A 13,686-nucleotide genomic window follows, 5' to 3' on the forward strand; every position below is an offset into this window, starting at 1 on the left:
GAGCCGTACTGTATTGTACCCATTCTGCAATCTGTTAAATAAAGTTTTCATTCATTCATTCATTCATTCATTCGTTCATTCGTTCATTCATTCATTCATTCATTCATTCATTCATTCATTCATTCTTCATTCATGATTTTCAGTTGAGAAGAACCTTTGTTTTGAAAGTCCATGACTGGATGTCCAAAATGTTTCAAACCGGATGTGGTGTATTTTCTCCTCAGTCTGGCAGCTTTACAGACAGCAAAGCTCACATTGTTAAACTCTCTCCACAATGGATGTCCCTGGACCAGAGAGCGACTGGAGAAGCCCCCAGTTTCGACAGAAAGTGGTCGCACAGATGTGAGGTTTATTTATTATTATAATTTTTTTTAATTAGAGTTATTAAATTAGCCACCGCCTCAATGTTTTCATAGCTAACAAGACGCTAACTGTGAGCTAGCTAGGTGAAGCTCGTCAGCTAACGTGGCTAACTTTAGACAACACGGAGCCTAACAGCATTATAATAACATGACGTCTCCGGCCGTAAAGAAATATATTACATATAGCTGTTCGTGAATATGACGTTAGTTAACGTTAACGTCGGTTCGCTAACGTTCCTTCTTCACTAACATAAAGTTAGCTTTTGGTAACGTTACATATTTAATGTTAGGATGTTTCTTAACGACGTTGTTCACGTTAGATGGCGCGCTAACCTCCTCCTCCTGGTGACTTACAGAGCAACATATTCATGTTATCATGTGTAATATGATGTACTGTATGTATGTATGTAGTATGATGTACATACTGTATGTATGTAGTATGATGTACATACTGTATATGTAGTACAGTATGTAGTATGATGTACATACTGTATGTAGTATGATGTACATACTGTATGTAGTATGATGTACATACTTTATATATGTAGTACAGTATTTAGTATGATGTGCATACGTGTATGTAGTATGATGTATATACTTTATGTATGTAGTATGATGTATATACTTTATATATGTAGTACAGTATGTAGTATGATGTACATACTTTATGTATGTAGTACAGTAGTAGTATGATGTACATACTGTATGCATGTAGTACAGTATTTAGTATGATGTACATACTTTATGTATGTAGTACAATGTAGTATGAATCATGCACATACTGTATGTAGTACAGTATGTAGTATGATGTACTTATACTTTATGTATGTAGTACAGTATGTAGTATGATGTACTTATACTGTATGTATGTAGTACAGTATGTAGTATGATGCATACTGTATGTATATGTAGTACAGTATGTAGTATGATGTACATCATTCGGTATGAACTGATGTATATGTATATAGTACATTATGTAACATATGCATTATGTATGTAGTACAGTATTTAGCATATACATTATGTATGTAGTACAGTATTTTATTTAGTATTGATTGATTGATTGATTATTTTATTACCAGATTGCAGAATGGGTACAATACAGTACAGCTCAATACACACACTTGTTAAGGGGATGCAGACCAGAGAGAGACTTTCGTCTTGTTTACATCAGGGTCCCCCATTTTCAATTCATCATAACTAATGATGATCTGATGATGATATACTTTATGTAGTACAGTAAGCTCCAACAATATGTAGTATGATGTATATACTTTATGTATATGTAGTACAGTATGTACTAGTATGATGTATACTTTATGTATGTAGTACAGTATGTAGCTAGTATGATGTATATACTTTATGTATATGTAGTACAGTATGTAGTATGATCTATATACCAACAATATGTAGTATGGTGTACATACTTCATCCATGTACCACGAGTGTGAGCTTATATAGCAATTTTATGATCCATATTGGCTTGAAACCTGGTCATCACTGCTTGTGGCTATATATATATATATATATATATATATATATATATATATATATATATATATATTATTTTTTATAAATGTGGCCAATGTCAGATTCCAGTGTGAACTGGCCATGCTCCTGAACTGCATGCGCAAATGAACAATAATGAAGATGTAAATAAACATGGAGGACACTGAAGTCACAGTGTATGGTTTAATTTATAAATCACAGTGGAGGCTGGATAATTCATGAGCAGATGATAATGAGGAAGAGGTGAAAGAGCCATGTCTTCTTTCAATATGCTTTCAAACACAGACTGGTTATGATCCCCTCAAGTTTTGCTTGTACAGAAGTATCACCACAAATACTTAAGTAAGGTAAATAAGGTAAACACCTCACTGTCCCGCCACTGACCACCTCCATCACAGCTGTCTTCATGTCTGTATCCACTGACCACCTCCATCACAGCTGTCTTCATGTCTGTATCCACTGACCACCTCCATCACAGCTGTCTTCATGTCTGTATCCACTGACCACCTCCATCACAGCTGTCTTCATGTCTGTATCCACTGACCACCTCCATCACAGCTGTCTTCATGTCTGTATCCACTGACCACCTCCATCACAGCTGTCTTCATGTCTGTATCCACTGACCACCTCCATCACAGCTGTCTTCATGTCTGTATCCACTGACCACCTCCATCACAGCTGTCTTCATGTCTGTATCCACTGACCACCTCCATCACAGCTGTCTTCATGTCTGTATCCACTGACCACCTCCATCACAGCTGTCTTCATGTCTGTGTCCACTGACTAGCTCCATCACAGCTGTCTTCATGTCTGTATCCACTGACCACCTCCATCACAGCTGTCTTCATGTCTGTATCCACTGACTAGCTCCATCACAGCTGTCTTCATGTCTGTATCCACTGACCACTTCCATCACAGCTGTCTTCATGTCTGTATCCACTGACCACCTCCATCACAGCTGTCTTCATGTCTGTATCCACTGACCACCTCCATCACAGCTGTCTTCCATGTTTGTATTCACAGAGTGACTCCTGCCACCGCAGAATTGTGATGAATGTCAATTTAAAGTCATGTAAAAGTCGCATGGATTCTGATATGACTGTTCACTTCAGACTGAGACTGTTTTGTAGAGCTTGATGTTGTTTTCTCTGACTTCTTCAGCGAGGAGGCGATGAGGAAGGCTGGGACCGCGCACACTAAATCAAGCACTGACATGGAGAACCACGTTTACATGAAGGCTAAATCCAGAGTGAGTAGAAAGTGTGAACGATGAATGAAGGACAGAGGAGTCTGGCCACATTCTCCAGACCAACCAAGACGTTTCAGTATGAATGAATGAAAACTTTATTAACAGATTGCAGAATGGGTACAATACAGTACGGCTCAATACAAACAACTGCTAAGAGGATGCAGACCAGAGAAAGACTTTCGTCTTGTTTACATCAGGGTCCTCCATTTTCAGTTCATCAAGATGGTAGTAGACCTTTTCACACAGACTTCGTGGCATTATAACGTGATATGGACCCCCCCCCCCCCCCAAATCATACATAAACATGTAGTCTATTATTATTATTATTATTATTATTATTATTATTATTATTATTATTATTATTATTATTATTATTATTATTATTATTATTATTATTATTATTATTATTATTATTATTATTATTATTATTATTATTATTATTATTAGTATATCATGTATATGGCTCAGGTATACAGGGGTGACAGTGTCTCAGGTATAGAGAGGTGACAGTGTCTCAGGTATAGAGAGGTGACAGTGGCTCAGGTAGAGAGGTGACAGTGGCTCAGGTAGAGAGAGGTGACAGTGGCTCAGGTATAGAGAGGTGACAGTGGCTCAGGTATAGAGAGGTGACAGTGACTCAGGTATAGAGAGGTGACAGTGTCTCAGGTATAGAGAGGTGACAGTGTCTCAGGTATAGAGAGGTGACAGTGGCTCAGGTATACAGGGGTGACAGTGTCTCAGGTATAGAGAGGTGACAGTGGCTCAGGTATAGAGAGGTGACAGTGGCTCAGGTATAGAGAGGTGACAGTGTCTCAGGTATAGAGGGGTGACAGTGTCTCAGGTATAGAGAGGTGACAGTGGCTCAGGTATAGAGAGGTGACAGTGGCTCAGGTATAGAGAGGTGACAGTGGCTCAGGTATAGAGAGGTGACAGTGTCTCAGGTATAGAGAGGTGACAGTGTCTCAGGTATAGAGAGGTGACAGTGTCTCAGGTATAGAGAGGTGACAGTGTCTCAGGTATAGAGAGGTGACAGTGTCTCAGGTAGAGAGAGGTGACAGTGTCTCAGGTATAGAGAGGTGACAGTGGCTCAGGTATAGAGAGGTGACAGTGGCTCAGGTATAGAGAGGTGACAGTGACTGAGGTATAGAGAGGTGACAGTGGCTCAGGTAGAGAGGTGACAGTGTCTCAGGTGTATAGAGAGGTGACAGTGGCTCAGGTATAGAGAGGTGACAGTGTCTCAGGTATAGAGAGGTGACAGTGTCTCAGGTAGAGAGAGGTGACAGTGTCTCAGGTATAGTGAGGTGACAGTGTCTCAGGTATAGAGAGGTGACTGGCTCAGGTATAGAGGGGTGACAGTGTCTCAGGTATAGAGAGGTGACAGTGTCTCAGGTATAGAGGGGTGACAGTGACTGAGGTATAGAGGGGTGACAGTGGCTCAGGTATAGAGAGGTGACAGTGACTCAGGTATAGAGAGGTGACAGTGTCTCAGGTATAGAGAGGTGACAGTGTCTCAGGTATAGAGAGGTGACAGTGTCTCAGGTATAGAGAGGTGACAGTGGCTCAGGTAGAGAGAGGTGACAGTGTCTCAGGTATAGAGAGGTGACAGTGTCTCAGGTATAGAGAGGTGACAGTGTCTCAGGTAGAGAGAGGTGACAGTGGCTCAGGTATAGAGAGGTGACAGTGTCTCGGGTATAGAGGGGTGACAGTGGCTCAGGTAGAGAGAGGTGACAGTGACTGAGGTAGAGAGAGGTGACAGTGTCTCAGGTAGAGAGAGGTGACAGTGTCTCAGGTAGAGAGAGGTGACAGTGTCTCAGGTATAGAGAGGTGACAGTGGCTCAGGTATAGAGAGGTGACAGTGGCTCAGGTATAGAGGGGTGACAGTGTCTCAGGTATAGAGGTGACAGTGTCTCAGGTATAGAGGGGTGACAGTGTCTCAGGTATAGAGAGGTGACAGTGGCTCAGGTATAGAGAGGTGACAGTGACTCAGGTATAGAGAGGTGACAGTGGCTCAGGTATAGAGAGGTGACAGTGACTCAGGTATAGAGAGGTGACAGTGGCTCAGGTATAGAGAGGTGACAGTGGCTCAGGTATAGAGAGGTGACAGTGTCTCAGGTATAGAGAGGTGACAGTGGCTCAGGTATAGAGGGGTGACAGTGTCTCAGGTATAGAGGTGACAGTGTCTCAGGTATAGAGGGGTGACAGTGGCTCAGGTATAGAGAGGTGACAGTGTCTCAGGTATAGAGAGGTGACAGTGTCTCAGGTATAGAGAGGTGACAGTGTCTCAGGTATAGAGAGGTGACAGTGTCTCAGGTAGAGAGAGGTGACAGTGTCTCAGGTATAGAGAGGTGACAGTGTCTCAGGTATAGAGAGGTGACAGTGTCTCAGGTAGAGAGGGGTGACAGTGGCTCAGGTATAGAGAGGTGACAGTGGCTCAGGTAGAGAGAGGTGACAGTGTCTCAGGTATAGAGAGGTGACAGTGTCTCAGGTATAGAGGTAACAGTGTCTCAGGTATAGAGAGGTGACAGTGGCTCAGGTATAGAGAGGTGACAGTGGCTCAGGTATAGAGAGGTGACAGTGTCTCAGGTATAGAGGTGACAGTGTCTCAGGTATAGAGAGGTGACAGTGTCTCAGGTAGAGAGGGGTGACAGTGGCTCAGGTAGAGAGAGGTGACAGTGGCTCAGGTATAGAGAGGTGACAGTGGCTCAGGTATAGAGAGGTGACAGTGTCTCAGGTAGAGAGAGGTGACAGTGTCTCAGGTATAGAGGGGTGACAGTGGCTCAGGTATAGAGAGGTGACAGTGTCTCAGGTAGAGAGGGGTGACAGTGGCTCAGGTATAGAGAGGTGACAGTGGCTCAGGTATAGAGAGGTGACAGTGTCTCAGGTAGAGAGAGGTGACAGTGTCTCAGGTATAGAGAGGTGACAGTGTCTCAGGTAGAGAGGGGTGACAGTGGCTCAGGTATAGAGAGGTGACAGTGGCTCAGGTATAGAGAGGTGACAGTGTCTCAGGTATAGAGAGGTGACAGTGGCTCAGGTATAGAGAGGTGACAGTGTCTCAGGTAGAGAGAGGTGACAGTGTCTCAGGTATAGAGAGGTGACAGTGGCTCAGGTAGAGAGAGGTGACAGTGTCTCAGGTATAGAGAGGTGACAGTGGCTCAGGTATAGAGGGGTGACAGCAGGGAACAAACTTAACTTTTTGACTTACCAGCCATTTGGCTGGTAGATTTTAAAAACTACTAGCCATCCAGATTTTTTACCAGCCAAAAATTATAAATAGCTTTTTAGTATATCGCCATGTGTTATTATTACTATATAATACTCTCGTATGCTATTTTCAATTAATATCATAAACAACATAATTTAATTGAGAAATGTTTTTGTCTTGGTGATCATGCATTCCACTGGGTAGGCTTTACAATTACAACCATAAATAATTAGCTGAAAGTGAAAGCCGACACACCTATATGAACATGCTGGACTAACGTTATAAAAAAAACACAATAAACTTACTCGCACATCCAGGCGAAGTCCCTGTATGGTCTTGATTTTTTCGCTATAGCGTGGGCGTTACGGAATAGTATCCGCATTTTAGCCAGAGTCGACTCTGACAGCTTGGTCAACAGTCGTACAGTCGGAGCAGCCAGGAGCGGAGTAGACTGTGCTTTGTATCTAACAGAGCAGTCCCTGTGACAGCGTGACGTCTCGTGGCTTTTGATGGCTTCCAGTTTCATCACCGACGTCCCGATGACAAATGAAATTCGTTTTCTTTTATCCGTTGCTTTGGCACGACATGGTATACAAAACATTACCCCCCCCCCCTCAAATTTAAGCCAAGCTGGTGGTAGCAACGGACTCGTCAACGTTAATGTTGTCGCCTGTTTTTCTTAATTTTGAGGGGGGACCCGGGGGAGCTACTCCGGGAATATGCCTCCACATATTTGGTCAAATCAAATGCAAAATTAAATATCAGAGCACAATCAAAAACGCGATTGCAGGTTTTTTTTGTAGGCTAAAGAACGGATGAAGACAGATCTCATGTGCGTCTCATGTTACAAACTTGATCTCGTGAGCAGAGCGCATCTCACACACACACACACAGTTTCACTTTCGTTTCAACTCACCACGCCCGCATCCAATAGGGTCCAGCTGCAGCCCCGGAGATTGTTCCAGATTGGGCAACTTCCACCCGCTCCCACGACATTTCTCTCGCTCAGCTGGAGGCTACTCCCTGCATCATATTAATGCCGACTCATGCAGTGGATTTTGTTGGCCGCCAGATGGCGCCCAGGCCTTAATTTATGACGGCCAAACATTAAATCTACACGCCTGTGGCGCTGGGCGTGTAACTATTTTGTACCCTGGGTGACAGTGTCTCAGGTATAGAGGGGTGACAGTGTCTCAGGTAGAGAGAGGTGACAGTGGCTCAGGTAGAGAGAGGTGACAGTGGCTCAGGTATCGAGAGGTGACAGTGTCTCAGGTATAGAGGGGTGACAGTGTCTCAGGTAGAGAGAGGTGACAGTGTCTTAGGTATAGAGGGGTGACAGTGTCTCAGGTAGAGAGAGGTGACAGTGGCTCAGGTATAGAGAGGTGACAGTGGCTCAGGTAGAGAGAGGTGACAGTGGCTCAGGTATAGAGAGGTGACAGTGTCTCAGGTATAGAGGGGTGACAGTGACTCAGGTATAGAGGGGTGACAGTGTCTCAGGTATAGAGGGGTGACAGTGACTCAGGTATAGAGAGGTGACAGTGTCTCAGGTATAGAGGGGTGACAGTGTCTCAGGTATAGAGAGGTGACAGTGTCTCGGGTGTAGAGAAGTGACAGTGGCTCAGGTATAGAGAGGTGACAGTGGCTCAGGTATAGAGAGGTGACAGTGTCTCAGGTATAGAGGGGTGACAGTGGCTCAGGTATAGAGAGGTGACAGTGGCTCAGGTAGAGAGAGGTGACAGTGGCTCAGGTATAGAGAGGTGACAGTGTCTCAGGTATAGAGGGGTGACAGTGACTCAGGTATAGAGGGGTGACAGTGTCTCAGGTATAGAGGGGTGACAGTGACTCAGGTATAGAGAGGTGACAGTGTCTCAGGTATAGAGGGGTGACAGTGTCTCAGGTATAGAGAGGTGACAGTGTCTCGGGTGTAGAGAAGTGACAGTGTCTCAGGTATAGAGGGGTGACAGTGTCTCAGGTATAGAGAGGTGACAGTGTCTCGGGTGTAGAGAAGTGACAGTGGCTCAGGTATAGAGAGGTGACAGTGGCTCAGGTATAGAGAGGTGACAGTGTCTCAGGTATAGAGGGGTGACAGTGACTCAGGTAGAGAGAGGTGACAGTGTCTCAGGTATAGAGGGGTGACAGTGTCTCAGGTAGGGGTGCACCGATATATCGGTCGGGTATCGGTATCGGCCGATAAGTGCCTTGTTGACTGCTATCGGCCTATCGGCCGATAAGCTCAAATGTGCCGATAGCAGTCGCCGATAAATACCCATCAATTTGTGTAGCGTCAAAAGGCAAAAAAAAAAAGTTCACTCACACACACACAACGCCTGCCGTCCCCCACACACACACACAATCTACTGCATCAAAGTAACTACTTATGATTAACAAGGCATTCGTTTTGTGGCATTAGCGTTATATAGTTAGTGTTACACGGACAATAACATCAGCATATTATTATTACCCATAGCAGCAAGGCATTACTCCGAGTCCGTTCATTAGCTCGGTTCCATTCCGTTGCTCATTCCGTACCCAACTACACATTCTGCAATCTGTTAATAAAGTTTTCAACCAGACAAATGTATAGAAAGGCTTTGTTTTATTATAACATTTGTTGCAGTAAAATCATTATGTCTCATTTGGTCATGCGTGGAGCGCCGGTCGGCGGGCCGGGCAGCTAACGTAGCTACGTTATTAGCTATTAGATGCAAGACTAACGTTACTGGTGAAAATGTGATTTGCGTTGGAATACTCCTTTGTCAACTTGCTGTACTTTGCTTGCAGGTCTGCAGTCATTATTGCTGCATTAAGAATAGCCCCAACTTTAGCCAAGGTAACGTTATGGCTAAACCTTTAACAATAGTTAACGCTAGCTTTCGGTTAGCTGTTCAATGCTATTAATAACACAACTCCCCGTCAACACCCTCTCTCGGGAAGATGGCATTTAAGAAAGTATCTGCTGTTAAAATGAAGTGTTACACGTTCAATAACAAGCATATTATTTACCCGAAGATAGCAGTAAACAAGGCATTACTCCGTTAGCCCGTTCATAGCTCGGTTCCATTCCGTTGCTCATTCCGTACCCAACTACACATTCTGCAATCTGTTAATAAAGTTTTCAACCAGACAAATGTATAGAAAGGCTTTGTTTTATTATAACATTTGTTGCAGTAAAATCATTATGTCTCATTTGGTCATGCGTGGAGCTCCGGTCGGCGGGCCGGGCAGCTAACGTAGCACTAGCTACGTTAAGTGTGTTCTGCTCTCGCATTCGCAAACAGAACAATGGCGGCATGCCCGGAAGTAGAAAAATTTATAAACGCTTGCCGATTGGTGGTAAGGACAGCAGGAGTGGCGTAGCGGTGTGGCGTAATTGGCCGAATCGACTGTCAATCAAAATGGGTCCATTGCATTGGTTGAAAGCTCTGGTTGAGAGAATAGTATCCCGCTGCAGGCCGCAAGAATGGTTCCATTGCATTGGTTGAAAGCTCTGGTTGAGAAAATAGTATCCCTCTGCAGGCCGCAAGACGATACTGGGAGAGAGATAGTGATACCATAAACATATTTCTTGATGTTTCCTTTTTTTAAGTAAGTAAAGAGGCCTACAAATACAAACATACACATACAAATATACAGTAGTTTCATTAAAAAAAAAAGAAAAAAAAAAAAAAAAAAAAAAAATTTTTTTTTACAAATACTTATATACAAATATCGGTATCGGTATCGGCCGATAGTGTTAGTTGAACAATCGGTATCGGTATCGGCGGCCAATTTTCATATCGGTGCATCCCTAGTCTCAGGTATAGAGGGGTGACAGTGACTCCTCAGGTAGAGAGAGGTGACAGTGTCTCAGGTATAGAGAGGTGACAGTGTCTCAGGTATAGAGGTGACAGTGACTGAGGTATAGAGAGGTGACAGTGTCTCAGGTATAGAGAGGTGACAGTGTCTCAGGTATAGAGGTGACAGTGACTGAGGTATAGAGAGGTGACAGTGGCTCAGGTATAGAGAGGTGACAGTGTCTCAGGTATAGAGGTGACAGTGACTGAGGTATAGAGAGGTGACAGTGACTGAGGTATAGAGAGGTGACAGTGGCTCAGGTATAGAGGGGTGACAGTGTCTCAGGTATAGAGGTGACAGTGTCTCAGGTAGGGCTGGGCGATATGACCAAAAACGTTATCGCGATAAAATTATAAAATTCTTTTCATATAATTCGATATCGATAATTATCGTCGATATAATGTCCGTCAAGTTTAATTAACTTCTTATGCTGCTGCGAATGTCTCAAGTCGAGTTGATGTCGTCATCAGTCTGCGCACGTTAGCCGACAAGCGGAGTATCTCATGACAATAAATATGACACTAAAATACTCTCTTCCGCCACAATATATTGAAACGACGTCCACTGTATATCCCACACTACCATAAACGTGGCCTCAGAATTCAAAACACACACATACTCGGCACGTAAATATATAAAACAAAGCCGTGCAAGCTAATTAGCCTAGCAAGCCTTGTTGTTGAGTGAGTCCTACCTCCTTCCGGGTCTCGGCCATCTCCTTCACTGATTGGTTGTTAGCTGTTGTGCGTAAGCACGTCATCACGTAACGCTGGTTGTTGTGAGTGAGTGTGCTGAGCCAAGGCTGAACGGAGCCAAGCTTGGAAAATCGATATATCGAAACTTTGCGACCACGTTTCATGTTTATTTCGAGGAAATAATTTATCGCGATAGTTATCGTTATCGTTTTATCGCCCAGCCCTAGTCTCAGGTATAGAGAGGTGACAGTGTCTCAGGTATAGAGAGGTGACAGTGTCTCAGGTATAGAGAGGTGACAGTGGCTCAGGTATAGAGAGGTGACAGTGGCTCAGGTATAGAGGTGACAGTGGCTCAGGTATAGAGAGGTGACAGTGTCTCAGGTATAGAGAGGTGACAGTGTCTCAGGTATAGAGAGGTGACAGTGTCTCAGGTATAGAGAGGTGACAGTGTCTCAGGTATAGAGAGGTGACAGTGTCTCAGGTATAGAGAGGTGACAGTGGCTCAGGTATAGAGAGGTGACAGTGGCTCAGGTAGAGAGAGGTGACAGTGTCTCAGGTATAGAGAGGTGACAGTGGCTCAGGTATAGAGAGGTGACAGTGTCTCAGGTATAGAGGTGACAGTGTCTCAGGTATAGAGGTGACAGTGGCTCAGGTATAGAGAGGTGACAGTGTCTCAGGTATAGAGAGGTGACAGTGGCTCAGGTATAGAGAGGTGACAGTGTCTCAGGTATAGAGGTGACAGTGTCTCAGGTATAGAGGTGACAGTGGCTCAGGTATAGAGAGGTGACAGTGTCTCAGGTATAGAGGTGACAGTGGCTCAGGTATAGAGAGGTGACAGTGTCTCAGGTAGAGAGGGGTGACAGTGTCTCAGGTATAGAGGTGACAGTGTCTCAGGTATAGAGAGGTGACAGTGGCTCAGGTAGAGAGAGGTGACAGTGTCTCAGGTATAGAGAGGTGACAGTGGCTCAGCTATAGAGGGGTGACAGTGTCTCAGGTATAGAGAGGTGACAGTGGCTCAGGTATAGAGGGGTGACAGTGTCTCAGGTATAGAGAGGTGACAGTGGCTCAGGTATAGAGAGGTGACAGTGGCTCAGGAGGCAGAGCGGTCATCTGGTAATCGGAAGGTTTGAGCAAAGACACTTACATTGTCGCTGTGTCTGATTAGATGTGAATGAGGCCATGAACTGTAAGAAGTTGTGTGTCTGCTCTCCTCTGGGTGACGTCATCTGGAGGAGTTTCTCGGGGCACCGAGCCCTCGAGACACAGGGGTTCCTCGTTAGTAGTGGAAGTGGTTCCCCGTGACTATCGAGTAGCAATAACGTTACCAGACACGAAACGGATTATTTACATGGGCTTTAACAAAGATAAGATAAGATAAGATATTCCTTTATTGATCCCCTTGGGGAAAGATTATAACTAGGGATGCACGATAATTATCTGGACGATATCAGCAATTATGACGTCATCCCGATAAACCCGATAACGTTATTGATAGCTCCGATAATATAATATATTTTTTGGTAAAAAAAAATGCGGTGTGGGTGAATTGGGCTGAAGGGCGTTTGTTTTTACTGTAGGCTCCTCCCGTTTTGCCAGTACTGTGGTACGACTGATAGCGTGTGGTTTAGGAAGAGGGCGTTTTACACAAATCCAGTGCTCCCTTTCTTGGCTGTGACGTAACCACGTAAGTTTCAGAAGCAGCGCGGATGTAAACAAAGATGGCGTCAGTAGTGTGGGAATAGTTTCAGAGGAAAAAAGTTTGCTTGCTATTTGTAACAAATGCAATGCAGAAGTTCCACGAGGAGGGAAAAGGGCAACAACTTATAATACATCCAACCTAACAAGTCACCTGCAACATCACCACCGCTACGATGGTGTGTTATTGTGTTAAAAGCCTACGACGACGCTCGAGCAGCTAAAGCTGCTGCAAATCTAGCCCCTTTCATGACTGTGATGCAACCCTTGGTTGAATACGCAGTCACTTATTGCTCCGTAGTAGCCAGGTTAATTTGCACCACCAAGCACTGCTTAAAAGCTAGCGGCTTGAGCCCTTGGGTCATTTCTGTCAAACTTCTTTAATTTTCAAACGCCTCGTCAATAGGTACAAGCGCCGCGGGTTCCTTTGTAGCTGGCTTTGGATTCACAGCAGCTTTAGCTGCTCGCGCGTCGTCGTAGCGGTGGTGATGTTGCAGGTGACTTGTTAGGTTGGATGTATTATAAGTTATTGACGGATTGTGAATTTTCTGATTCAAATTATATTTATTTGGAAAAATAAATATAGTCACTTTATCAGTCAAAACTGTTGTCTTGGCTTTGTTTTGTTCATAGTAGTAAAGGAGGAAATTAGGCCACTTTACTCGCCAAATGCGAGTATTTTTTACGTTTGGCGAGTGATTCATGAAGACCACTCGCCAGTCTGGCGAGTATACAAAAAAATAAAACATTCTGCAATCACTGCACTGGCAAATGGTGCGCGTCTTCTGAGTGTTCGCTTTAGTTGACAGACAGTGCCACGAGAGCACTGCACAAGACCACCCGCGGACATAATAATGTTTAATAAACGTTTGCGCAGTACTGGCCAACCCGCGGACATATAATAATAAAAGTCCCGCGGTACTACTAGGCTAGCCATCAGGAGCACTCGCAAACAGATAACGTTAGATAGCGTCGTCACTGAACCACCTCGCGTACACAATTAATGACATGTTGCGGACAGCCATATCGGTGACAATGTTTAGCTTTTAGTGCCAAATGATAAGAGTCTGAGGCGGAGTCTCAAAAGAGAATGTTGAATATTTATTGTGCAAAAATCACAACATCCTCTCCAACGGAGCC

General features: G+C 44.2%; 1 protein-coding gene across 2 annotated transcripts in view; it reads left to right on the forward strand.

Moving 5' to 3' along the window:
* The first annotated feature begins 238 nt into the window (after nt 1-238).
* med15 (mediator complex subunit 15) overlaps nt 239-13,686 on the forward strand; it is an 89,106-nt gene continuing 75,658 nt past the window's right edge. For both annotated transcript variants that reach the window (XM_084326716.1, XM_084326717.1), the window contains exons 1-2: nt 239-342; nt 3,033-3,120. In XM_084326716.1, coding sequence (XP_084182842.1) covers nt 275-342; nt 3,033-3,120 — 156 coding nt within the window. In that variant the 5' untranslated portion in view covers nt 239-274. The remainder of the gene's footprint in view (nt 343-3,032; nt 3,121-13,686) is intronic.

Source organism: Notolepis coatsorum (assembly GCF_963971535.1).
Source record: "Notolepis coatsorum genome assembly, chromosome: 12".
In the NCBI taxonomy this organism is placed as follows: domain Eukaryota; kingdom Metazoa; phylum Chordata; class Actinopteri; order Aulopiformes; family Paralepididae; genus Notolepis; species Notolepis coatsorum.